The 27,125-nt window shown below is 40.4% G+C and overlaps 1 protein-coding gene across 2 annotated transcripts in view; it reads right to left on the minus strand.

The window, feature by feature from the left end:
- LOC119411689 (plexin-A1) overlaps positions 1–27,125 on the minus strand; it is a 198,504-nt gene that overhangs the window by 16,552 nt on the left and 154,827 nt on the right. The window contains exons 12-20 of one of the 2 annotated variants that reach the window (XM_037678600.1): positions 22,161–22,312; positions 17,176–17,299; positions 16,929–17,065; positions 13,337–13,504; positions 9,824–9,917; positions 8,688–8,924; positions 6,967–7,110; positions 5,704–5,938; positions 1,942–2,084 (exon numbers count right to left, since the gene is read on the minus strand). In XM_037678600.1, the coding sequence (XP_037534528.1) occupies positions 1,942–2,084; positions 5,704–5,938; positions 6,967–7,110; positions 8,688–8,924; positions 9,824–9,917; positions 13,337–13,504; positions 16,929–17,065; positions 17,176–17,299; positions 22,161–22,312 (1,434 nt within the window). Of the gene's footprint in view, positions 1–1,935; positions 2,085–5,703; positions 5,939–6,966; positions 7,111–8,687; positions 8,925–9,823; positions 9,918–13,336; positions 13,505–16,928; positions 17,066–17,175; positions 17,300–22,160; positions 22,313–27,125 lie in introns of both variants that reach the window. The other variant, XM_037678599.1, reaches the window with a different exon arrangement.

Below are 27,125 nucleotides of genomic sequence, written 5' to 3' on the forward strand. Positions count from 1 at the left end.
ATCCGCCTGCTGGTGCACCACCGTGGCCTGTGATTGCCTGGGCCATACAAATGAAAATCCAATGTTGCGCTGCGACATCCCTTTGGAATACAGTTGATGGCACAAGCAGATAGAAAATGTCTTTAAAACCTGTTCCTGCAGCAGCAACTCTACCAGCACACCAGCTGAGCACAACTGTGCATTTTACATGTGATGCATATGCAACATCCAGTGTTGTGGTTCCCAAACTGAGGTGTCTGCCCCTTTAATGGGGACACAAATGTGTTTGGCAAAAAGGTTTTAAATATTGTTTGAAAGTGTAAAAAATGACAATTAATGGATTACTAAATGTCTGGGGAAAAATTAAGTGCTTCAACAGCAGCTGGTGCAGAAAGGTGCATATGATGAGTGATTATGTATTTTACATCACAATTGCAGCTTTTTATTAATTGTGTTTTTAAATGAATCACAAGCCTCGAGGACAAAAACAAACCAAAAAAGTTTTAACAATGAGTTCAACTGGCTTTATGCTGGTTTATTGTCATATGAATATTCTAATTGTCTCTCAGGCCAAAAACAATGTGTTCAACCCAATGGTACTTCTTCCAGTTATTTAACTGTCAATAATGGTGCTCCACAAGGCTCAGTCTTAGGACCCACTCTCTTTACAATCTACATAAGTAATGTACAGTAGGTCAGAACATTCCTGATGCATCCTTGCATTTCTATGCCGATGATACAGTCATTTATTGTCGAGCTAAAACTCAACTGGTGCTAAATGCTGATAAAACCAAAGGGATGTGGTTTTTAAACAGAAAGTTTGTACCAGCAGTCCTTCCTTCTATCTTATCTACTAATGGAAGGGATATTAAACAATTGTTAAGTTCAATGCAAAAATCAATGCAGACATGTTCCTGTTTTTAGTATTTTACCTCGTTTCATAATGTGACTCGATTTTATTTTGTATTATATCACAACTTTTATTTTTGTTTTTGTTTATTGTTGTGTGTACCTTATTTGTGGTTTGTCTTAAAACAGGTCTCTATTGAAAATGAGTCCTCGGAACTCAAAGAGACTAACCTGTATAAATAAAGGTTGAATGAAAAAAGGAATATTTCCAGGTGATAACATGCAAAAAGTTTTGGATTGTAAAAGGACAGTTTGGCAGGTTAATATCATATTTAGCAGCCATCAGCAGCATTGCAAAATGTGACACATGCTGTCACAAACATTCTACCTGATGCATTGGACGTAGGTCTGCAAGTTGAAAATGAGAGATAGCTTTTGCAACTTTATGCAAACTATGGTGGAAAGGATTTGCAGACTATTTTATTGAAGGCACACATGCATGGCAAACACGTAGCCAAACAGTTTGGAGTTATGTTATTAACAAAATGTTCTCTCATTGGGGAAAAAACAAAACAGCATTAGAGGAGAAAAGGCTTAACTGAATGTGTGAATATTTCATTATAAAGTTCTGCAAACAGGCTCAGTCCTGTGGAGTCAATAATATAACCAGACTTTTATAGCTTGGAATCAATCTACATATTTTTTTACACTTATTGTGATCTTGTTTTATTTTATTAAAAGCTTTTGCTGCTATAAGAAAAAAAGAATGCATTTCTATTTATGTGATTTATCTCATTTGTATGCGCTCTTTATTTCAGCTCTGAGTGAGCCGTGGAGTTTTGCTGGTGTGATTGACTGCTGCACTATTGTATGTGCTTCACAGCAGTGCTCCACACACACACTGAGCACAGCTGAGCGAAAACAAATGAAACAAACATAATCATCTCAACTCAATCACGAGTTGACGATGGCTTGTAAGGTTAACATGAAGTGCGTGCAATGGAAAACAGCCAACAACTGTTAGTATCCAAGGTGGTGTGCTGCTGATTTCTTCCTCCACTGCTTGTGTTTGTGCATGTGCATACGTGCAGAGCGCTTTTTACTGACCCGTACCTCCATCTCCTTGAGTACAGGGTGGTCCTCAATTCCCGGGAAGAGGACCCTCATGGCGTACGTGCGATAGTCCAGGAAGGGGATTCCCGCTCCGTCCAGCTCCTGTGTGAGTTCGTGGATATCCGTCTGCAGTTCTGCAAAGGCTGCACACAAATCAAAGAAAGACTTAAATATTAAATCCAAACTTGGATTTCAGAGCAACAGATGTAACCGCTACTTTATTTTGACAGTACCTTTAGCAGTGCGTGTGAGGCATTAAGCATTTACAAATTGTTGAAAACATAAATGAGTCGTTTTGTTTTTTGTATTTTGCATTGGTATTTATAGGGAATGCATACTAAATCATCATGGCGCCTCTTCATGTAGCAAAACAAACATTATCAGAGAATTAAAGTTTGCGATTAGTAGTGTAAAAACAGATATCTCTGAAACCCTTTCAAGACATGTTCCAACCTTTTTTTCCCCGTTCAAATAAAGACTTTCCCTTCTTCAGGGGTCAGCACAGCGAACTGAGTCGCACGAAGACTTGGCAATTGTTTTTACGCTGGATGTCCTTCCTGATGCAACCACAGACCACCGAGCTACCACAGCCCTCTGTGTGGAGCACAGAGCTGCTTTCTAGGGTGCCCAGGGGAGCAGATGGTGGGGGTTAAGAGCCTTGCTCAAGGGTTCAGAGTGGGGTAAATGAGGGTGGAGGCAGGTGTGGGTGTTTCACCAATCCCACCCACATTTTGATGTTGGTGGTGCCGGGAGTTGAACCAGCAATCTTCCAATAACAGGTCCACCTTCTCTAACCTCTGCACCATTACTCCCGCCAAATAAAGACATCCAATAAAATAAAATAAAAATAAAACAATGTATAAAAACCTGGACATAATTCTGAGTCTATTCGTCATCTTAGCTTTCATCTCTAGCAGGCCTTCATCAATGGATTTTCAGCACGCTCCTCTTTTAAATAAATAAATAAATAAAAAACAAGCAGACCTAAAAAAAAAGATGGGAGTCATCTTGGTGTAATTTTTTTAAAGCAGCTTCCTAAAACCAAAAGTGAAAGAAAAGATGAAGGAAAGAAACACTGCAGAGGAGAATGGTTTAAGAGGATGGCGGGTACGTTGCATGCTTCCACCTCCCATACTCCCAACACACACACCGTCTCTGCCTGCTCGCCCCCCCAGCTGAACACACAGCCCAGATGATTTATGTGAAAGTATGTGTCAGTGTTTGTACATTTTCAAACTCCAGTTTGTGTGTGCGCTGCCCCATTCTGCAAACTCCAGTGCTTTCACAACTCCCTCTGACTTGGTGTAACCAGTTCCCTTTCACAAACCTTATAAAATAACAAAATGAACACTTACAAAAAATTAAACTGCCTTAAATGTTCTTTTTATAATTGGGAAACTCCTTGAGGAGAAAATAGACGGTCGTAAGAGTCTATAAAAAGAATCGTGTTTGTAGAATCATCTAAAATATGACAACCCAAACAAATATTAAGACAAAGCCCAGACTAACAAATGGTTGAAGTCATTCTGTCCATCTTACAAGTCCCTTCCTGTTGTCTGTCTGCTCTTTGTTAAATCCCTCCATCTTTCTGTAATTTGCCTTTTTAGCTCAGTTTTTCTCCTTCCTATCGTTTGTCTTGATTGTTTTCTGTAAATTATATTTGCGTCAATGCTTTTCCCTGTCTGCAACATTCAGCTCCAGGTAATTGGTAAATGGACTGTACTTATATAGCGCTCTCAAAAGTGCTTTATAACACAATCTGTGCTCCCATCCACTCTACTACATCTCTGCAAAGCTAATCTGAATCATTCGATAGACAATCAGTGCTTTACATCACATTCATACACTGCTGGGACACACTAAAGGCAATGAGGGCTTCAGTGACACTGACATGTGATTGCATATTGGTGGAATCGAACCTCCAACTCTCTTGCAAGAAGTACTGCTCTAACCTGATCCACAGCTGGCCAGCCATTATAGTTATTTAAGTTATATATTTATTATTTATCTCACACAATTACTAATTTTTCATCTAAGTTAGCTTCCATCTGTCCTCCTTCGCAACAAAATATTTGCCAAGAATTACCTTCCTCTAGTTCAATTAAGCCTCTATTTTCATTTTAAATTAGTTCCCTAATTCTTCTTCGTTTTTCTAATTTTTCATAATCCTATCAATCTCCTCCTAAATTATTTGCCTTATCTCGCTTTCTCCAACTCTGTCTCTCCATATCCATCTTGATGTCATTTTTCAGACAGTGGTGACAGCCGGGGAGAGACAAGGTCGGGACACGTGGACTTAGTGCCGCACACAACAGCCAATCATGTTCTGACCTGCAGCGTGACTTTATGTGCGATTGCAGATGGGTGTGAGACAGGAAATGAATACAAGTTAGGGGGGAGTGGTGTGGGTTTGCAGAAGGGTCCAAAGAAGCTCATCCCTTTATATGAGGTTGTAAAACTTTATGTTAAACAGTATTAAAATCTCAGCAGATAAAATAATTAGTCCAGACTTATCCATCCTACTTACGATTTCAGCTGATCAAAAATAACAACAAAAGATTAAAAAAGTGCAGCAGATGTTCCTGTTTTTAAATATAAACTTTATCCTTACATCTCCCTCAAAGCAACTTGACATTAGACCGTTTGGTCAGAAGTTTAGATGTGATGGATCATCTGTAGCCTTGAGCTCCGTCAGTTCAAACATACTCTGTGTTTAAAGCAGACTTTGTGAACTCCTGTGCTTCAAAAGGCTGCATCACATCTTATTTCAACCATATAGAATTGCCCTCTGAGTGTTACAAATAGATTTAGGTGTTATATTAACGCTGTACTGATGTGTTTCAGGTAAGGCATGGAGTAAAACGTTATTGAATTTTATTTTCATCTGGTGTAAACAGGTGTCATAAACAACAACCAAAAATTAAAAAAAACGAAACACCAGATGTACTAGGAACAAATTTACTAGAACAGCTGGATTACATCCACACAACTTTAATGAAATGCATTGCTCCGTTGCTGGAAGTCGTTCTGTCATTCTGATCCAACAAACATATTTTCTTACATAAAGCATTAGCACGGAGCAGATTTTAGGTTAAACTATTGGCTGCTACCAAAACTCTCGAAAACAATGCAACAAATGAAGAGATCTCTCTTCCCCGTGTATTGTGATGATCGTGTCATCAGTATTCTCCTTCTCCATCATCCCATCTGCTTTGCTCCGTCTTCTGCCAGTAAACCAGTAACAGCATCAGCAGACTCTCCCAGGATCCCTGCTGTCTGTTGCCAAATGAATATATGCTAATGTACTGGTGTGGAAGTTTCACTCCATCTCTCAGAGGGCTTTAGATGATGCCAAACCACTCCTCCTTTACAATCCCTCTCTTCCCCACTCCTGTGTCCCTTCACTCTCTAACCTCTGTCTCCACTACACCCCCCACTCTCAGTGTGGATGGTAGAGAGGGCAGCCAGGCTGGTCTCTCATGGGGTGAAGAGCCAACATCTGGTGACTGGCTCAGATCAAAGTGCTCCTCTGGAAACACACCAACATCCACACATGCAGACTCACAGTGGCAACCCAAGAGTGGGGGAGACCACTGGCATGAACCAGGAGAAAGAAACTGATAGGACCATTCAGAGAGAGTTGTGCAGCTACGGAGGGAAGATGCTGCGAGGGATAAAAGTTCAGGCAACACCTTATGAGAATGGCTTTTGTAGGTTTGAGAGCGGCTTTGCTGAGAATCACACCACCTCAGCACAACTCACCTTCCTTGCACTCAAGGGCGACCCTGGACTCCAGATTGTCCATCTGCAGTTGCAGCCGTTTGAGGGTGCGGTCAGCATCCCGCGACTTCCTTTTATAAGCGATCAACACCATAATGATGACCAGAAGAAGCAGGCCACCACCACCTCCAATACCAATGATGGCAGGCAGGCTGAGCAGGCTGTCAGAGTAGATCTGCAGAGTCCCGGGGGAATATTCAAAGCCCCCAACACGGACCTTGTAAAGGAAACATAATGGAGGATTGTTACCGTCTTGTTTATTCTGCAGATAAATGAAAACCTGGACATGCAAGTACTTAAAACAGAGCTGTTTGCAGCAGTATTAGAAACCAGTTTGCTCTGCATCAAATAGGGAAAACAGCTGCTGGAATTAGTGCAGCTGTCTTTTAAACAGATCAATTTAAAAGTGACTATTCACAGGACACTCCTGGCTAAAAGTATGACAAATCTGAAATACTATACAAGTACTTTAAAGTGTAATTTGACAATAAATAAATAAATAAACATAAAGCTTTGCCAGGTTGAGCAAACAGTGACCAAAACCTCCTTTACACATAAAAACAGCAATTGGTTATGAAGCAGATGAATACAAAAATAAATACACAAATAAAACCTTGAAATACATATTCCCCCAACAGTGTCTTCTACTCACTTTCACACTGGCTTATATCTATGAAATACCAAAAGGAGGAAGGTAAAAATAGACGCAGATCTCTCATGCCCACAAGCAATTTCTTGGTCTCTATTGAATACCAATACTGTTCAAATGCCAGGAAGGATGCCAGCCAAGCCAGACTGATCAAAAGCTTCTAAGACAAATACAGTCACAAGAACTGCCAATAGTATAAGAGCAAGGAAGAGTGTGTGTTCATGCGCTCGCAGGTGTATGAATAGGGTAACAATCTAGAGTAATTGAAGATATTTGGGTGGGACAGAGGGGGTAGAGTAATTGAGATGAATGACTGAAAAGGAAGAAAGTAGGTATGAATAAAAGCAAACAGCAGGCAGAGCAGGGACTGTAGGGTAAAACAGGCTGGAAATGCAAATGCTCCTTTGCTTGAACTAAACCAGTAACTTGTGAGATTTTGAAATATTGACAACTAAACAAATGTAACTTAGAATGATGGTTCTTATTTACAAGTAACCAGGAACTCTCAATAGTCAACCCAGTGTGTGCAAAACCAGGCTCAAATATGAAAGAAAGACATGTTATGGGAAGACATGGAGCATTAATGTGTTCTTTACCGTGACTTTGTGTTCTCCAGTCAGGTTAGGCCATTCACACAGCAGCTGACTCTCCGACAGGGTGAGAGCGCAGGGTGTCTCACCGATCAGAACCGTGTAGTTCAGTTTGGTGTTTCCTGGAGCTGCAGGAATTAGGTTACGACCCTGGAAGCAGACACAGAGAAAGCTCTAACATACAATCCACAGATAAAAACATAATCACAATTAAAACAGCACAGCGATTCATTTGAATTTGTGCCACGGATAGATGTCAGGAAGACTCCTATCTCCTGAACGGAAGGTGTCTGTTGATACTTCATTCACTCATCTGCATCAGTTTTCAAGGTGATATAAAGTGTGCATCATTATTGCTTCAACTTCACACTGCTGGAAAATACTTTTCATGGAAACTAAACCATCAGGTAAGCAATGTACAAATAAAAACCTGGATCGTTATTTTAACAAGGCTTAACTTTGTTTTTCTTTAATAAAACATGGTAGTGTCCTATTGATTCAGCATCAATACAAGGTCCTGTTGTACAGAAATCATGTCATATTCTCTCTTTGCCACCTTCCACTGGTTCCTAAATCACTATTTGGCCAAAACAAAACAGAAAATATTTCCTGCAAATTCAAATTGAAGTTTTATTTCTCAGAAGTTATTTAACAGGATGCTATTTCCGTGCTCCTTATGTCTTAAAGTCTTTACCAAAAGTGGTGTGGGGCAATCAGAGCTTTTCATTATGGTATTATATTTAAAGTTAAGAGAGCATTGCCATTCTCCATTTTTAAAACTCCACCTTGATTTGATGTTGGGGGAAAAAGGCTTTGGTTTTCCATGAAATTGCATGATGATTTTCATTCCTCGCTGCTAAAAGGCTTTGAAGTTCAAGGGGTGAGGGGAAATGTCATAAGACGGTGCGGGCGGGGTGGGGGCAAATGCGCTTTGAATTCAAATGCACACAGTCTCTATAGCTCAGAGCCAACACGGCTGTGAAGTCTCTCTTCAGAGGTTTTTTCAGATAAGAATCGGAGCAGGTGCCATAGCAACACACGGTCCTACTTTATAAACATCATTTCCTTTACAGCTGATTTTGAAGAGGAGGTTTTAAAAATATGTTTTAAAGGTATTCAACCCCCACTGGAGAAAGCAGGTGGAGCAATAACATCTTTTAAGGTTGAGCTACATCTGAAGGCAAGCTGAGAGGATGGAGGAGAGTGTCAGGAAGACGTATTCAAATGCTTGTCATCATCTTATCATCTGAACTGGACGCAGACTGAGAGGTCACTGCAGCTGTTTTTTTAATAGCAAATTGTGAGGTTAAACTTTAACATTGTTGTCAATAGTCAACGTTAAAGGTGCATGTGTTATCTGTTGTGAGGGCCCTTTTTGTGTGTTAACACTTAGCTAACTGTTTGCCCTAAAGCCTGAATATGTGGACACATTTAGGTGTCAGCTGCAGAGAGTAATCTTGAATAAAACGTTTTGATGATAAACAACCATACACTCAGCCCACACAGTCAAACAGCTCTATGGCTTTCCATACGAGACGAGGGGAAAGTGGAAAACCAGACTGCAGAACAGGCGATGCATGAAGGGAGAAAGGAGGTCAAATCAAAAGCAAAAATGAAAACAGATAGGAGTGTACAGACTGCTCAATAACTGAACCAAAATTGTCTCATTTAGTTCGACATGACTGTTTATGTTGAAACAGTAAATGCTACGACACATGGCCACTTACCTTGAGTATGAGTGGTGAACTGGGTTTCAGCTCCAGCATGCCCGAAGAGCTCAGAGGTTCAAACTCAGGGTCCGGGTGGTAACTAAAAGTCTCATTCACCACCAGTACGGAGCGAACACCGTCCATGACAAAACCAATCTCATCTGGACTGCTACCCACTTCTGAAAAGCTTTTGTCAGATCCAGCCACAGAGGGCGCCAGACATACCATTACTGTGTTGTTGAGAACTGTGCAGTTCTACAAGAGAAACAGAATAACAAGGGACAAAATGAGATGGTGTGACAAAAAGTGAGGCAAAGAAACAATGTAAACAAAGATACATTAAGCTGCTATTTCACATTTAAACCCTATTTACATAAGGAACCAGAACTGGCTCATTTGCAGTGTTTTCAGTCAGTAGGCGACTAAAATTTCATATGGGGGCTGAAACAAGGTTATATGATGCAAATGATTAAATGTCTCTAATGACATAAAGAGGAAAAGGCTGTTTAATAATATCAGTTCTGTAATCAGTGTTGATATCATCTGGAAACACCCTAAGGGGCTCGACACTTAGAACAAATTAGACCTTAATGACAGAGTGAAACTCAAGTGGTCAGCCAGTTGGCTTTACTGAAAACATGGGGTGGCAGAAGAGATCTCTGTAAAGCCTCACAGCACGCTGTAGCCGCACTTTGTGTTACATATGCTACATATGTCACACACTGAAAGGCACATAATCACAAAGACAAAAATGTGTTTATAGGTCAATCAAAACACCTCTCTGCAGTCCTGCGGAGGAACAAAAAGGTGGATATTTTTACTTTTGGCTTAGAGTCGGAGGGAAAAAGGTTAGCTAAGCCCCGTGGTGAGGGGTGAAAAGAGAGGGATTTGCAAGAACAGCTTTATTGCTATTTGACATTTCAAAGGTTAAACTGCTAAAAGGAAATTCAACATTAAAAACAAACAGAAAATGGGCCCTTGGCAGGTTGACCGACAAGTCAGGTGTGTGTCTGTTCCACAAGTGTGTGTAAAACCTTACGGTTAGAAATTCTCAAGAAAATACTGTCTCATTTGCCAAGTCATTGCAGGCGATACATACGAATATACACATATATAAAACAAATATGCGCAGGTGTTTGATTCTCAACGCTCACATTTTCTGATTGTGCAGCTCCATATTTGGCTCTCATTTGAGGCTCCTTAATGGTGGCCAAGTTGGTTCCAGTAATGGTCAACATGGTTCCTCCACTAGAAAAAGATAGAAAAACAAATCAGAAGGAAGAAAAAGAAAATAACTAAAATATAAAACGGTACAAAACATTTCTATATGAACTTGTGTGTGTCATAATTAATAATCTCCTGCTGCTTTTTTCTTGCACAGTCCCAGCGTGTTAAATAATGATTCACTATTATTGCACACTCCAGCTGAGGCTTTTTACTTGCTTCTTCATAGAAGTCCTTTTCTTGCAGTGACAGTAATGCTACAATGCTTGTATGAACGATAAAAGCTAGTTTAAACTTATATGCAGGCTACATACAATTCATACTTTTGTTGGCTGTATGGGACCCTGTGTACACAGTTTCGTTCCACCTCATGTACCACATGTGGTGCCTTTGACAAATAAAGAACCTTGAATCCTTGAGGGACAAGGAAGCAAATATGTTGCATTATTTCTGACTTTTAAAGCTCTTGGCCTCTCAACGTTGCATCACAAAAGCCAGAGGAAATATGAACAGACAGTAATAATGTTGCAAGTTATACCCAGCATGGGTGTCAGATTGTACCATCTTTACACAAGCGACCTATTCAAGTTTATGTGATGCTGACCAGCAGGAACACGAGTAGCGTGGGTGAGAAAACATTGACTTCCTGACAGCCTCTGCTGATCTGTGAGGCTGAACTTTATTTGATGAGAGGCGTTTTGAAATATGCTAAATAAGAGAGCAAACAACTAATCTAGTGCTAATGTGAGTCATTATGGGTAAAAAATTAAACACCGACTACATTGCTGAGCTACTAAAACACTCCACACAAAGAGATGTTCTGTATCACTGTTTGTATGTTCTAGCAAATGGTGAAAACAAAAATAAATAAACAAACAAAAAAAAAACACTACAAATGTATAATGACCTGTTTACATGCAATCTACTCAACTAGACAACCATCACAGCAAAAACATAAGTAAATTAAAATTGCAAGCACACGGTGAAGTTATTATTCGAATGTATGTTGGGTCCAAATAAAGCTGTTGGAAGAAGAAAGATGATTCCAGTCTGAGAATATTATGTAAAATTGTTCCTGTAAGGGGCAGCACGGTGGTGCAACTGGTAGAGCTGCTGCCTCTCAGCAAGCAGGTCCCTGGTTCAAACCCCGGTCCAGGGGCCTTTCTGGGTGGAGTTTGCATGTTCTCTCCGTGCATGCGTGGGTTTTCTCCGGGTACTCCGGTTTCCTCCCACAGACCAAAAACATGCATGTTAGGCTGATTGGTAACTCTAAATTGTCCTTAGGTGTGAGTGAGAGAGTGAATGGTTGTTTGTCTCGTTTGTCTCTATGTGGCCCTGTGATGGACTTGCGACCCGTCCAGGGTGTACCCCGCCCCTCGCACAGTGATTGCTGGACATGGGCACCAGCGACCCCCGTGACCCAAAATGGAATAAACGGGTAAAGAAAATGGATGGATGGATGGATGTTCCTGTAAGCAGCTGAGACCGAACAGGACAAGAAGACTGCCTGAGCAGAGAAAAGACTTTGGGCTTTTCATGGCTTAAAGGAGTCAGGCTGATGCAGGGCCTGGTGTGAAAAGGACCAGATGAAGGCATTTAGGAGGTTTACATGTAGTTACACATTTGTTGATGGAAGAACAGAAACCAGAGCGATGGGTAAATACAAACTATGCTGAAGCCCTACTCTACAGAGGAAGATCTGATGCGAGACAAGATTAGAAACTTTCCTATAAAGAAAAGTTCCCACAACATGTTATACTGTGCACGCTGCGCTACGTTCAACAAGTGGTGGGACGTGCACTCGACACGTTGACTTGTGTCTGGATCGTCAGTGGAAGAAGTTTCTCCCGAACAGAGGAAAGGCAGACTCAGTCAAGCCATGTTTGTGTTTTGGACAAGAAACCCCCAGTGCTAGCCAAAGTGTCCCAGAAATCGGGTCATCAAAGGAGACGAGTTACAAAATGGCTTAGTATAAAAAGCACGAATAGCGAGGAGAACCATGCGCCTCCTCCTTTGGGAGCACAGAGTGAAAAACCAAACACAAGCTGAGAGCTGAGGTTATTTCCCTCAACACTGGAACTCGTATTTTCATTCTCCTTTCCCCGTATCCATCCCTCAACCTTTCATTCTTTCCACTCCAAACGAGACTTCTCATCCTTTCACACCTATTTCCCATGATGAGAGACTTTGTCTCCCCACAGAGTTTTAAACGCAGGTCCTATTTTCACCTCAGCTCCCTGCGACGCTGCAGAGGAGGACTATTACACCGTCTGAACAAAGTGTCAAGTAGAAAAATCTGTCTGAGCCTGACTTAAAGCCTCTGCTCCAAAATAAATCTGACATCTTTTGTATACAAATCAGAGCTACTTCAACACGAAATTTCTTTATTTACTAAACGGTCAAAGCGCTAACAGTGACATGTTCTTTTCTCTAAACAAATAAAACATCAGAATTTAATTTCACTGCAATAGAGTTCTGATTCTGACGTTTGCTTGAACTTTATTTTATTCAGCATGTTATTTTTACTTTTTTTTGTGTGTGTATAAATACAAAGTTTTATTTGAGAGTTTAGAAAAAAGAATTCACAAGTTCCTGGAACTACCACTTCAGAAATAAATGAAAGCGTCAGGTGTGTATAAGTTGGTGCGTATGAGTCGACGTTACTTCCGAACCGAGAAGTGGGAAGTTTCTAGGTCATGCAAGTGAGCCCATTAGCATTTGGAAGCTCCAAGCTTTGCTGTATTTTATTTTGCTCTTCTACATCACAGCTTGTGTTTGCAGAGGAAATCTTCCCGTGGCCATGTAGTCTCGATTCAATAAGTCAAGTCATATTTACAGATCCATGTTGGCTGCAGCTCGTCAGCTAGCAGTGCACTGCTTCAGGAATCTGTCGTACTGCTGTTCCTGCTCACAAAGGTTTACTTTTGAAAATATAAACGGGATAAGTAACGTGCCGTTTGAAAAGTGACATTTGGAGAGAACTTTGTTGTTTCACTCAGACCCAGAGAAGGAGCATGACGTAGTAGTAGTAGTAGTATTTTTCAGTTAGTTCTACTAAAGTCCTTTGAAATAAGGGAAAACCTGTTAGCACAACGATCACCAAGTATTAATAACGTATTGATCTGCTTGTATCTGTTCAGCAGATGAACAGCACCATCAAGAAGAATTGTAGATCAAACACTATACAGATGGAAATTATAGATAAATAAATAACCAAATTCCTTGCTGATGAATTATAAAGTGGTGCACGATGGAGTCATACATATAATATTTACACTTTGAAACATTATTAATACAGTAATCTAAGACCACGCCCAGTTTACTTCCATTTGATCAAAACCATTCATTACGCTTGTGGTTGAAACACAACATGGAATCAACAGCCAAAATTATTAGAAAAGATTCATCTGCACACCTGAGGTGGGGGTCAGTAGATATCCTACCTGGCAATACTCCAGTCAGGCTCAATCTTCAGAATGGTGGGATCATCTGTGTAGCTGAACTTGACCTCCGGGTTCCTCAGCTCCGCGGAGTTGATGTCTACCATGACGGGCGTGGGGTCCGTGGTCTTGCCAGCTGGGGTCACACACACTATCTCCCTGCTGCTCCTCCTGAATAAGAGGAAATCAGGAAAAGACAAAAAAAGGACCAAAAACAGAGCTAAAGATGTCACCGTATGTTCAGGGGATGAACGTTTGGACAATGTCTCTGAGATGAGCACAGAAAATAAACAACGTGTGTATTATCTATTAAAAGAGACAAAATAGAGACACAAACAAACGCATGCACACAATTCTGACAAGCGCCCGACAACAACAGACATCTTTCACTCTGTTCGTTCATGATTCATTATTGTTTAAGAAGGTGGATTTTTGGTGTGGGGCTCTGTAAATCCACATACAAATGCAACTCACAGGTAAAAGATGTGATTTGGTGCAAGTCCATGTCTTATGCCACTCATCGTCTGTAATGTCCTGGAGTTTCCCCAACAAAAACTACACTGCAGGTGTGTGTACACAGGAGGAGCAGGACAAATGCTTTTATTAACTTTTATTTAACCAGACAAACCCCACTGAGGTTACAGATCTATTTTGTAAGTGAGGTCTGGGCCTGAAGCCTAAACATGCATGTTTTTTGGACTATGGGAAGAAACTGGAGAAAACAACTGCAAACATGTGCAGAACATGCAAACTCCACCACGAAAGGGCCCCGGCCCAGAGCAGGGATTGAACCCAGGACCTTCTTGCTGAGAGGCAACAGTGCTAACCACTAACACATCATGCAGCCTGAACTAAAACTGTAGGAATGAAAAGAGCAAGCTGATCGGTACACCCGTCCAACGTCTGTGATCTCCTATGAAATCAAATCCAAGTGAAGAAGATGAGTGAAAACCTATTCCAGGAGCCTATTCGTGGTCCCTTGCAGTGATCTAGAGTGGGGTTGATCCAAAACAAGGATTTTAGGAGAACTTTTGTTGAACATGTTGCCGCTGCATCCCAGCAGGCGTTTCTACAAACGCCCTCAGACTCAGAGGAGACTCGATAGGGAATGAAGAAAGACGGGGGAAAAAAAAAAAAAAAAAACGAAGGACAATTTAAAGAAAGAAAGGAGAAAATAAGATTCTTCACATTCCACTGGTGCTGTGTTTCTATGGCAACCATTTTCACAACACCGTCAACGCTGAGAGCGCCCGCGGTGCCGTGTACGTATTTTCTGACAAGGTTGCGGCCACACAAAAGAAGCCAAGAGAGGATACAGAAAAAAAAAATGAGCAGGAAAGAAAAAAGGGGTTGCACAGGGAGATAAGAGGATGAGTGACTCAGGGTAAATAGGCTTTGATTAAAGCGGAGGCCCCACTGAATACAAAGACGCATTAAAGAGATGGACTCAACCAGTTCATTACTTTGGCCATAAAGGTTATTGCTGCTCTGTGAATGAAAGGCCAAGACTATTATATTCACCTTTCTGGGGATGTGCTACAGAGCTTTAAATTGGTCTCTACTTCTTCTTTTTTCTTTTGATGTGGTATTAAAAGAAAACTTGATGGGTCTAAGCTCCTTAGTTTAAACTGTCACTTTTTGTCTCAGAGAAGGAAGCTACAAAAATAAAAGCACCTATATAGTAAAGAGCTCTCACTATAAGAGACACGAGTAAAACAATAGTAATATTTGTTTTACATTCTTTGATAAATTTGTGTTGATCTTTCTTTTATTGGCATCCGTCAGGTGCCACATCAGTGTATTTAGTTCAGAGCTCAGTTTTGCTGTAAATCTGCCAACAGAAGACAAAAATGAAAGAGTTCTTGGCTGGAGAAACAAGGTTCATATCTATCTGAATCTTTGTCTCCCTGCCTTGAAATCCTGGCATGACTTGCAGAACGAGTGAAACGGAAGATAAAGACCGATTACTGTATAAACTAAATTATTACGAAGAATAGGTTTTTACTTTTTCTATTTTTTGAGAGTTGAGCATGGGTTCATAAGCAGGCAAGGTGTGTTACCAATATGATTCACAACCACATTATTCATTTTAAATTATAGTCATATTTCTCACAGAATGAGGGCTTTGTGCTGAAGTCATTTGCAGAATAACTGAACAGTGATAGCAGGTTCTTGCTGGAACAGCTATACTATCATCCCCACAATTGCTGTGAATTACAGTACTGCAGGTCATCCTCACACCGGCTGCGTTTTTCAGACCTGCAGCAAATCAATGCCAGCGACCGGGGAGTAAAGACAGATACTTTTAACAGGAATTATCGAACACCATATAAGAGGAAAAGACGACAGCTTGATGAAAACTAAACGATGGATGGGAAGCACTTGCAGCAATATGAGCTGCAAATGTCTATAGAGCAGAATGAGACAAAAAGCAAAAGAACTCCAACAGAAACACCCTGATAATACAGACGGTTTTAATTAAGTGCTTCAGCAGGAACATGAGCTCACTGTCCTGCAACAGCTAAGCTCAATGTGCATTGTTGTTTGATACAAGAAGAAATTTAATGGACACAATTCTGGTATTCCATACAATCACAGCATGAGCTGAGACGATCATTTTCTAACATAAATTGGTTTTGTACATATGGGCAAAAGTTTTGTGTCTAAATTGATGTGTGATTACTTATACACCTTTCCATTCTTCAGTTTTTTTCTCCAGTTTAGTGTTTAACATATATCTTAGATCTTTTAGCATACCGTTTGGCGTTCATTTAACGTATACAATAGTTCCTCGCTATTTCGCCGTTTGTTTATCGCGGACTCGCTCTACCGCTGTTTTCCAAAGTAAGATTGGACATGACACAACTGGTTGATTGATGGATGAGCCGCACGATAGGCAAGGAATTTTTATTTAAAATAAATTGCTTTAAATTATTTGGCACCTGCTGCACCTGTGTGCAGCCCACAGCTGCTGGAGAAGCTTCCTCCTGCAGCATGTCAGGATCTCTGCTCGGCAGTGGAGAAGAGGGCGTGGCCGAGAGCGCTGGCAGAGAGCTGAAATCATGACATTCTGTGCTCTTTTAAAGCATTTACAGTTTAGAAACATAGTTTAGAATATTGCAAGTGTGGGAAGGGTTTAAAACGCCTTAAAACATACTTAAATAAACTACTACTTACTACTTGTACAATGATTCCTACTTCGCAGTTTTTCACTGATCGCGGGGCTTCAGAGTACAGATAGCCCGCGATAAACAAGGGACTACTGTATCTTGGTGTATATTTTAGATCCTTATACATCGTTTCTTTTAAACTTAATATTTTGCTATTTTTGGGAGTAACTGGGACCCTGAGTACATAATTTCATTCCACCTTATGTACTACATGTGGTGACAATGACAATAAACTTAACTTTAACTTTAAAATTCAAGAGCGGCTTGTTCAGCGTCAACAAATCAGCTAAAAGTCAGAGGTAACAGTTTTAAAGTTGTATGGAACAAAACTTCAACGCTTAATAATTTTAGAGCTAATCTAAAATTGTCTGAACCCGCCAAGGAAAAAGAGCCAGAACACATCTGAGCCGTCTGAATCCTCTCACCTTTCAAAGCTGCAGGGATGACGACCGATATTCACGGACACGGCGCTGCCAGCATTGAGATGACTGCCTTCGATGGTGATCCTTGTTCCTCCAGACAGAGGCCCAGCAGAGGGGTGGACACGAGTAAAATATGGAGACTAACGGAGGACAAAGAGGACAAGCAGGTCAAGAATGACTCACCGTTTTTATCGCGGCTGTCAAATCCAGCTATAAAATCATGAACAAATCTGGAATCATCTACACGTACCACAAAGGTGAAAGCTTTGGTTGAGATGGCTTTGTAGTCTTGGTGGCTGCAGTCCCTCACACACACCTCCACATGCGCCTCCTGTACTCGGTAACCAGTTGCATCATTCAGCCGACACACAATCCTAAAACCAAAAAAAAAGTAAAGTGATGAGTTTAAATGATTCCCTGTTCTGTGGTTGTTGCTCACAAAACAAAGTCCAAATGAGTTTACACGCTGTGCGTCTGCAGCAGGCTCACTTCCTTATATTCTGAGAGATGCCGTTTTGTTTTGTATCCTTTAACAAAAAAGAACTGGTTTAATTCTTGTTTAAAGATGTCTTCTTTACGGAACAACAGAACTAAACTAACATTTACACAAGAACATAAGTTTAGCACATGCACACTCATTCCAGGTTTATTTGGCATGATTCGTGCATCAGGAGGGCCTTTGGTTCTCACAATAATTATTTAAGGTTCCAAAACAACATCCTTCTTTAAAACCAAAATTTCTACATACAAAACACACTACAGGCATGAGACACATGTCAATAAACTAATATAAATAAACATATATGATAAAAAAAAACATAATCACATTAAATAAAATTAAAAGCCTTTTGTGACCCAAACACTGTCCCTGCGACTCGTCTCACAGATTTTCCATTTCTGGCATCACCACTTCAGAAAATACAGATTATGGTTGCTGACCCTAAAACACAATAATCTTGTAGAAGCTCTTCTTTACTTTAAAACCAGCAATATTTGGACATTTTGTACTCATCAGATTGATTCCTGACATAGAAAACTAGGTTCATGTAGCTGATGTCTACACTGTGCATAAAACTAATATATGAATGACAGAAACATTTGATCCAAACAAACATTTCTATGTTTAACTACAAATTATTCTGGTATGATATTTTGGTACCACATTTCAACTGATTTAGGTTTTAAATCCACACTAAATACACTGCCTGGCCCCCAAAAAAAAGGTCACCACCAAAAACTAATATTTCATTGGACCGCCTTTAGCTTTGATTATGGCATGCATTCGCTGTGGCATTGTTTCGATGAGCTTCTGCAATGTCACAAGATCTATTTCCATCCAGTGTCGCATTAATTTTTCACCAAGATCTTGCATTGATGATGGCAGATTCTGACCACTGCACAAAGCCTTCTCCAACACATCTCAAAGATTCTCAATGGGGTAAAGGTCTGGACTCTGGTGGCCAATCCATGTGTGAAAATGGTGTCTCGTGCTCCCAGAACCACTCTTCACAATTCGAGCCCCATGAATCCTGGCGTTGTCATCTTGGAATATGCCCGTGCCATCAGGGAAGAAAAAAATCTATTGATGGAATAAACTGGTCGTTCAGTATATTCAGGTAGTCAGCTGAGCTGAACTTAGACCTGACCAACTGCAGCAACCCCACATCATAGCACTGCCCCCACAGGCTTGTACAGTAGGCACTAGGCATGATGGGTGCATCACTTCACCTGCCTCTCTATTTACCCTGATGCTCCCATCACTCTGGAACAGGGTAAACCTGGACTCATCAGACCACATGACCTTCTTCCATTGCTCCAGAATCCAATCTTTATGCTTTCTAGCAAATTGAAGCCTTTTCTTCCAGTTAGCCTCTGATTAGTGGTTTTCTTAAGGCTACACAGCTGTTCAGTCCCAATCCCTTGAGTTCCCTTTGTTTTTCTTCCATTTGATTTCACCAAACATTTAAGTGATCACCGATCACGATCATTAAGGATTTTTTTCCGGCCACATTTTTTCCTCGAAGATGATGAGTCCCCACTATCCTTCCAGTTTTTAATAATGCGTTGGACAGTTCTTAACCCGATTTTAGTGGTTTCTTCAATCTCCTTAGATGTTTTCTCTGCTAGATGCCAATGATTTGACCCTTCTCAAACAGACTGACATCTTTTCCACGACCACGCCATGTGTCTTTCAACATGGTTGTTTAAGAAATGAGAAGCAACTCATTGCACCAGTTGGGGATAAATAACTTGTTGCAGCTGAAAGATAATCACCCATGCAGTAATTTTCCAACAGGAGGCTCGGACCTATTTGCTTAGTTAAATCCAGGTGGTGACTTTTTTTTTTTCCGGCCAGGCAGTGAATTACAACTTTGCTGACTTACACTAAATTGGTGCAACAGCCTGATAAAACAATATCAACTTTGGATATTTTAGGCTTTATATTTGAGATAACTATGATTATATATATAGATAGCTCTGCTGCAAGACATTGTTGATCAAAGTACAGTTTTCAAGTCATTCAAAATATACAACTGTGATAAGATAGAAAAATATGGTAATTTTAGTTTTTCAGGTTTATATGGTCGTCCAGAAAATTAAGCCACAAGGAACAAAATGCAAGAAATTTACAGAAGAAAGAAAAAACTAAACATTGTCACAGAAAGTAAAAAAGTTCTTGATTTAAATATATCTTTAAATGATAACTAGTTAAAAATATATTAGCACAAGAGCAGTACTTGTGTGTTTTGCATCTCTGCTACACTGGGGAGTTGGGGTTTCACAACGAGACAGAATAAAGTTAGAAAAAGTAAGAAAACAAATGTTCAGCTCTGTCCATATGGTAAACAAATATCAATAAGTTTCTGTATTCTTTAGTGTGACCTTAATAAAAGAACAACGATCAGAACAAATGTTCAGAGACAACCAGAAGTCTGAAATCGAAGCGTTTCCTGTGTTCATGTTTGTACAGTGTGCCTGCATTAAAGCATACTGTAGAACCGTGAGCAGAGCGCTTGGCCTGGGGTGCTGGCTGGCCAAATGAAAATCCACTGGAAAAATTATTAAGTGGCAAGAGGAGTACGGATGTAGCCTGCAGGGAGCACGCACACTAACTTCATGTTTCACCCATTGGAGACACACTGGACTGTTAATTAGCCAGAGCGAACGAACGAGACGAAGAGAAAGGCCGAGAGAGACGGAGATAGAAAAGGGAGAACAAACGCTAGAATGAGAGCGGCTGATTAATTGAACGTGTTCATATCGTACACATCTCCTCAGCTTCCCCTCCCTCAGATAAGTTACCTCTCCTGCTTCCCTCCTCCTAGCGGGTGACCATGGCAACGGAAAAGCTGTGGCGTGAGTGAATTTTACATTCCTACGATATGCGTATCAACTGTTCCTATACTTTTTCTTCCACTTATTCTCAGGTCTCCTTATATGACAGGAGGCCATAGTTAAAATGCTGGAGAGCTCTCAGTCAGAAGCTTGCTTCGTTACTGCAGCGGCAGGCGATCACACCAAGCTGTTACTGTGCACACGGTTAGAAAGTATCTGTGAAGTTGCCACCATTACAAATTACACCTCGCTTATTCAAATAATTGAGGTAAAACGTGAAATACTCAGGCATTATTATATGTCAAGTTGTGGCACAACACTAACGATAGAGCAATAAATAGAGGAACTAAGTTCTTATTTGCCACCGGCGAGGATTTGTTTTTGTAAAATTTTAATGACCGAAGTGAATGACATAAAGTCACATTCTCTTGCACTGCAGCTCCACTTGAATACCGTAAATTGAAGGGTTTAAAAAGTACAGCTGCTGTTAGAAGAAACACAGAGCGATACGGAGAACAATGTGTCTACATGTTGGAAAACTAGTAGCTCTCCTCTCTTTCTCCCTCTCTCCCAGCAGCTGACCTTCAACCCGTCCTGTCATTTCAGAAGCCTTATCTCGTCTCCTGTGCTGCAGCTCTGATGGGGTCACAGGGAGTCGAGTGCAGCCAGGCCACTAATGGCACCGCATGGCTAACATCACTTATAATTAGCATGACAGCCTAACAGCCAACCATACCCTTCTTCCTCCTCCTCCTGCGGGTGCTATAGCAACAGATATTCAGTATCACTGAAGGTAAGCAGAAAGAGTTAATTATCCTCATATTTATGGAAAGAAAAGGTTGCACAGACCACCTGATTTCATTCTAATGTAAAAATGACAAAATGAGGTAGCAAATTATAAATCCCAATCCTTGTGTCACTCGTGCTTGTTAACCTATTTTGAAGACTCTCATCATCTCTGGTGAGAACTGCACAGCATTCTGTCATCTTCACTGTCAAACCATCAAAGCCACATCATTCTTGTTTTCTTCCTAGCGAGGGGGAAAACTAAATCGGCTGGGGTTGTGCAACTAAACTTAAACAAAACATTTGTGTTTGCTGATACGGAGTGAGAAACAGAATGTTAAAGACAGCTCCAACTTTAAGGTGTCTCAAAAATTTCCTGTCCTAAATTACTTTATCATCTGCTCTTAAAGACTATAAAAATTCAATATAAAGCATTAGTCAGCCTGATGCAAGTTACAAAGGCCTAGTCATATCTAAACAGCCGGCATCTAGAAGTAATAAAATGAACACAAAAAGGACTTTCTGCTCTTCCAACTATTTCACTTCTCAGAAAATATTACTGCAGTTATTAAACGAGAATTTATGTCCACGACACCCGCTGTGATTCAGAATTTCCCAGAACAGTAAGTATAACTTCATGAGAAGAGAGCATTCAAATAAAAAAATAAACTTTCAGCATTGAAGCTATTTTTAAAGGATGTATACAACCCAGTTTAAAAAAAATATATATTTTATAGATATTTATTAGACAGAGATAAACAAGATGGGTACATGAGTCAGTTCAATGCTGAATGAACCATTTTCTCCAATTATTCATAGAATTAAGGTTCGGTTTTAGCTGTTGTCAGATTCGTATGGACTACATGTTTGCAGACTCACAGTACCGACACAGCTTGGGGCTTTTTGTGACGAATCGGTTCTGTTTGAAAGCAGAAAGCAACGTTTAACCTTTGCAGGTTTTATAAAACAAAGGTCTGAGAGTGTGTTGTGCTTAGTGCTCGATGTCACTTCAATATCGGACAAAAACAAGCAGGGAAACAGAAAGAGTCAGATACACAAGTGCCTTTAAAGGAATGGATGGGAGGCGTGAAAGACGAATAAATGTAATCGTACTGCTCAGCACTGATGTACTGGTCCTCCTGAGGGTTGCATGCCACTTTTCCAATGCGAACTCCGTTCTGTATGTCTTTGAATAGCAGACCCAGGTTCTCTCCGGTGATGGTCAACATGGTTCCTCCCTGACGAGGCCCGGTCTCTGGAAACAACTGGATAGAACAATAGCAAAAACAAAGATGTGAGATAACATGTTATATGTGACAATAAATATTTTTAACCAAGTAGTACACCAAAAATATGCTTTCTGCATAAGACATATGAGCTACTTTATCAGGTAAGATAAAATAAACAAGAGTATCTCATACGGCACATACTGTATGGCCATCGACAAACTATAATGCAGCAATGCAACAATCTATAGCATTGGGTTAGACAAGCAAAGACCTCGTATAATCTTGAACCTTCATTTGTGACCTTGACCTTAAAGCTGGGGTGATGAAATGTGTTTGTGACACTTCATCTAGTTATGATGCAAATGTGTAACAAGTTTCATAAAATTAGCTTGAGAGTTTCAGTAATTATGGACCAAACAAGCCAAGTCATTGCTTTAAATTTGACCTTGATTTGTGACTTTGACCTTAAAGCTGGGGTGATGAAATGTGTATGGGACACTCCGTCTAGTGATATGAAGTTTTGTTTAATTACCTTTGAATCAGAAGTTTTATTTATTTATTAACCTTTATTTAACCAGGTAAATCCCAGTGAGATCACAGATCTCTTTTGCAAGGGAGGCCTGGGCCTGAAGGCAGACTAACAATGTTTTTTTTTTTTTTTTGGTCTGTGGGAGGAAACCGGAGTACCCGGAGAAAACCCACGCATGCACGGAGAGAACATATAAGCTCCACACAGAAAGACCCCAGGTCTAACCGGGGATTGAACCCAGTACCTTCTTGCTGTGAGGCAACAGTGCTAACCACTGAGCCATTGCGCTTCAGACAGGTCATCGGTGGGACAATAGGAAGTTTACGGACGAATGGAGAGTTTACCAAAACATGAACACTTCTGACGTTAGACCAATTAACTCAGCTCATTAAAACAATCACAGCCTGCCAATTAACACACTTAACCTAGACCTCCCCATTACACCCTCTCTTTCACATCTCCTTTACATTGTGACAAATAATCTGTATGATCATTAACAAAAGACTTTTACACAGTCACCCCCCCCCCCCCCCACACACACTCCTCTAGAGGTCTATAAAAGGTGTGCAGAGGTGTTAATGGCTACCAAATGCTAGCCCTGTCCCTAATCACCTCCTATTCATCCAGCCCTAAATGCAGACAATGGTAATCAGTCACTACTAGCATAATTAGGCCTAAAAGCTAATTGGATTAGAACATTGTGGGGCAGTGAGGTCATCAGTCGCAGCACAAAGTAGGAAGGATGAAGGGAGGTCACTAGAGATGCTGGTGGTTCTCTGTCATTCAGATGCTTGCCACAAAGGGTGGCTAAAATAAATGACTACTTTGCCAATCCTGCTCTCATAACATTAATTATAAAGCACAGTTTGCATCACCAGACATAAAACGTATTCAGAAAGACAAAGAGCAATATTTTCACAAAACTGGTGAAAAACCGAATGAGTTGCATGTTAAACTAGAAACACCTGTCACATTACATGAAAATGGATGCAGCATAATTAATATATTTGTCTTGTGAGGGTAAAGTCAGTTTACCATAAAATGCGCTCCATGTGAAACTTTTGTCTCCCTTTAGACATAAAGAGGAATTGCACAGAAACATACATTTCTTTGTAGCAAGAAAAACAACTCTTCTATCTCAAATGCCTGATTTTGACTTTTTCTTGAATCTCTCCTTTGTTTTTCAGTTTTAAACTCCTTCCTGCATTCCTACTCTTGTTCTCGTCTTTTAGTGTTTTTATGTCTCGTCAAGTGTTTTATGCTTTTTGACAAACGTGAAACACTAACACCACTGCAGCAACATTAACAGAAGGAAGAGGCTTTTCAAACATTTGCTCATCTGCAAAAATCTTTAGCTCTGGCTTAAACCATTATCATTTATTCATTTATTGAATAATTAATTTCGTAATTTTGCGCTTAAATATTTGTTTAACATGTTTCCATATTTCTATATCAGCCTGTGTAAGATAGAAAAATGTAGCTTTTTGTGAAACAACCGGGGCCTTATGATGACTGTTAAAAACTATAGGTGATCTTTTAATGGTTTCTAGCAAATTTCCTTTTAATAGAAATCACGTTTTTTTTGTATGCTGGAATTATTCAGTATGTTGTATTGATTCTTTCAACAAGCTTATGGAAAGATTGCAATTTACCTTCACACGCTGCAGAATGTGTTTATTTTTAACAAGCTGCGCGTGTCTAGTTTTATGAATGTATATTTGTACCGCAAAGATGTCATCAATTTTACCAATCATGTTTTTAACTACATCTGCACTGTCCTCTAACACCGTCGTCAACACACTGCAAACCATGTAAATTAATGTTAGCATCCTAAATTTTCAGTTTCTCATTATGCATGTTCCTTCAAAGGTCAGACGTCAAGAAAACGTGTACGGTAAATTGTTGATTTGCCTCTTTTAAAAAACTCAGCTAAAACATTAAACCAGAGCATCACCTAACTTGACTATACCCACGTGTGGGAGCCTGTAGAGAGCAACGACGACAGTAAAATTAACTGACGGTCTGCTGTGCAGAATAATAATGGAAGCAGTCCTCTGAGGAAACATTTTTCAGACCGGTGGTTTCTCACACTTACAGAAAACGTGGCAGTATAAGGAAAGTCAAAGCAACACACGGTGCAAACAAAACCCAATGTCACCAAGGCCACGGCTGAAATGCCACAGCGATATAATTAAGGTGGGCTTTCTTTCTTCCAGCAGCAGCTGATAAACATCCTTACTCCTTCCCTTCCAACGTGTCTTTTCAATTTGTTCTTGAAATGTATATATTTAAGCTGGAGACAACACAAGGGGGACGGTAATCATCTTCAGATATGTTAATTAACCTCTCTTCATAGGCAGTGGCTTATCAAACGCTTGCGTACACACAAGTTGTTAGATCAACAACAAAACAATACAAACAAAAAAACCTTTTGGATAAAAGCCACCAGTCTAAACACTCTATTCTCCGCGCGCCGTCGTAACGCTCTACTCCCATTCAAACCGCCTTTTTTCTTTTTGTGACTGCCTTGTCTTGTTACGTTGAAGGCTTTGTGTCAGGCCTATTGTGTCTGGCTAAGCAGCAAAGCAAAGATAGCGTCTGGTAGTTAGAGGAGGGGGTGGAGAGAGAGACACACGGCGAGATGATATGCGCACTGTGCATGGCCTCTGAAGTTTATATGTTGTGTGAAAGGCTCACAAAAACTAAAAGGGACGAACTGATGGCAGCAAAGAAGTGTGCAAGGAAGAGGATCAAACGAGTCTTAACCCTGAAATTCTTACAAGCTCCCCAAGTGATAAAATGATAGGATAATCGATGAAGATGCGTAGCCAGACAGACATGAGGACCATTCTGTGTCAGAAGTCAAAATCCATCCGGAGCCATTTTTTCCCACTCTGGCTCAACTCATCGCTCAAGCATTAAAAATGTAAACAGCTGAAATCTTACTGCATTTTGTTCCTGTATAAAGAATAATTGTCTTTAAAGTATCACTGACTCATTTTATGTCTGCTATTGTTTAAAAAAAAAAGAAGGGGACTTTTGCTCAGCACTAAAACCCAATTAGCAAATCAATACGGTGCAGTAGATAAAGTCTCCTAAACAGAGCAGCATCTTTCTACATGTTGACAGTGAAGATGACAGAAACAATGGAAAAATTAGAAGCGACAGGAGAAGGGCGGAAAAAGAAGACTGGAAATTACAAGAAAAATGTTTTAAAGTGAGTAGGAAGAAAATAAAGAATAGAATAAAGTGAGCAGGAGCACAAACAGCTCGTACTCTGCTTTCTTACAAAAAAAATCAGATTCAGAAAAAATAAAAAGGACAGAAAAAAAAAATAAAAATCTATTCGGACCAAGCAAGTGTGCCACATGCAGAAATACATTAAAAAAAGCACCCCCCCACCCCGACATGGCCTGCACAGTTTTAATTGGTTTCTAAGGGCTGGCTTTAATGCTCTTTCTGTCCCAGAGGAGAATGCAAGCAGAAGATGATGGATGATGGTGGCCCAGGTAGCATCCAAGACCAGTACTGGGACACTGCAGGACTGGGACAGGAATGCAGCAGCCCGATTTTTAACCAGTACAGGCAAAAGAGAGCACATTACACCAGTTCTGGCCTCACTGCACTGGCTACCGGTTCACCTTTGAATCCAGTTCAAAATACTTCGGTATGTCTACAAATCGCTTAACAGTGTGTCCCCCCCCCCCCCCATCTCTCTGATCTGCTACAACCGTATGTCCCACCACGCTCTGAGGTCAGCGGACCAGTTGCTCCTCACAGTTCCAGGAACTCGTCTTAAGCGCAGAGGTGACAGGGCCTTCTCTGTAGCAGGACCAAGACTTTGGAACGAGTTGCCTCTGCTTGTCAGACAGGCCCCCCTCCCTCTCGGTTTTCAAATCCCGTTTAAAAACCCACTACTATTCAGTAGCTTTCAACACCAGAGGATCTGTGTTTTGAACCTGTATGCTCCACACTGGTTTGTCGTCATATTTATTATCTGCATCGTTTTTATGTCTATATTTTTGATTTACTTCATTTTGTATTTTGCTTCGTGTGTGGTCTGTTGTTCCGTCTGTACAGCACTTTGGTTGGCCTTGTAGCTGTTTTAAGTGCTCTATAAATAAAATGGAATGGAATGGTATGGGTGTTTCTCTCTGTGTGACTTTGAGTGTCATCCAAGTTGTGAATTATTTTATCTTCGAAGATGTGAATGTAGGCTTTTCAGTAAATGAGCGAGAGGTGTTGTGGGGCCTTTGTGTATTTAAGTTTCACTCACTAACATGCAAAGTACTGTATAATGTCAGGGCAGGGAAAGGCAGC

Source organism: Nematolebias whitei, chromosome 7 (genome assembly GCF_014905685.2).
Source record: "Nematolebias whitei isolate Nwh7 chromosome 7, NemWhi1, whole genome shotgun sequence".
Lineage (NCBI taxonomy): Eukaryota > Metazoa > Chordata > Actinopteri > Cyprinodontiformes > Rivulidae > Nematolebias > Nematolebias whitei.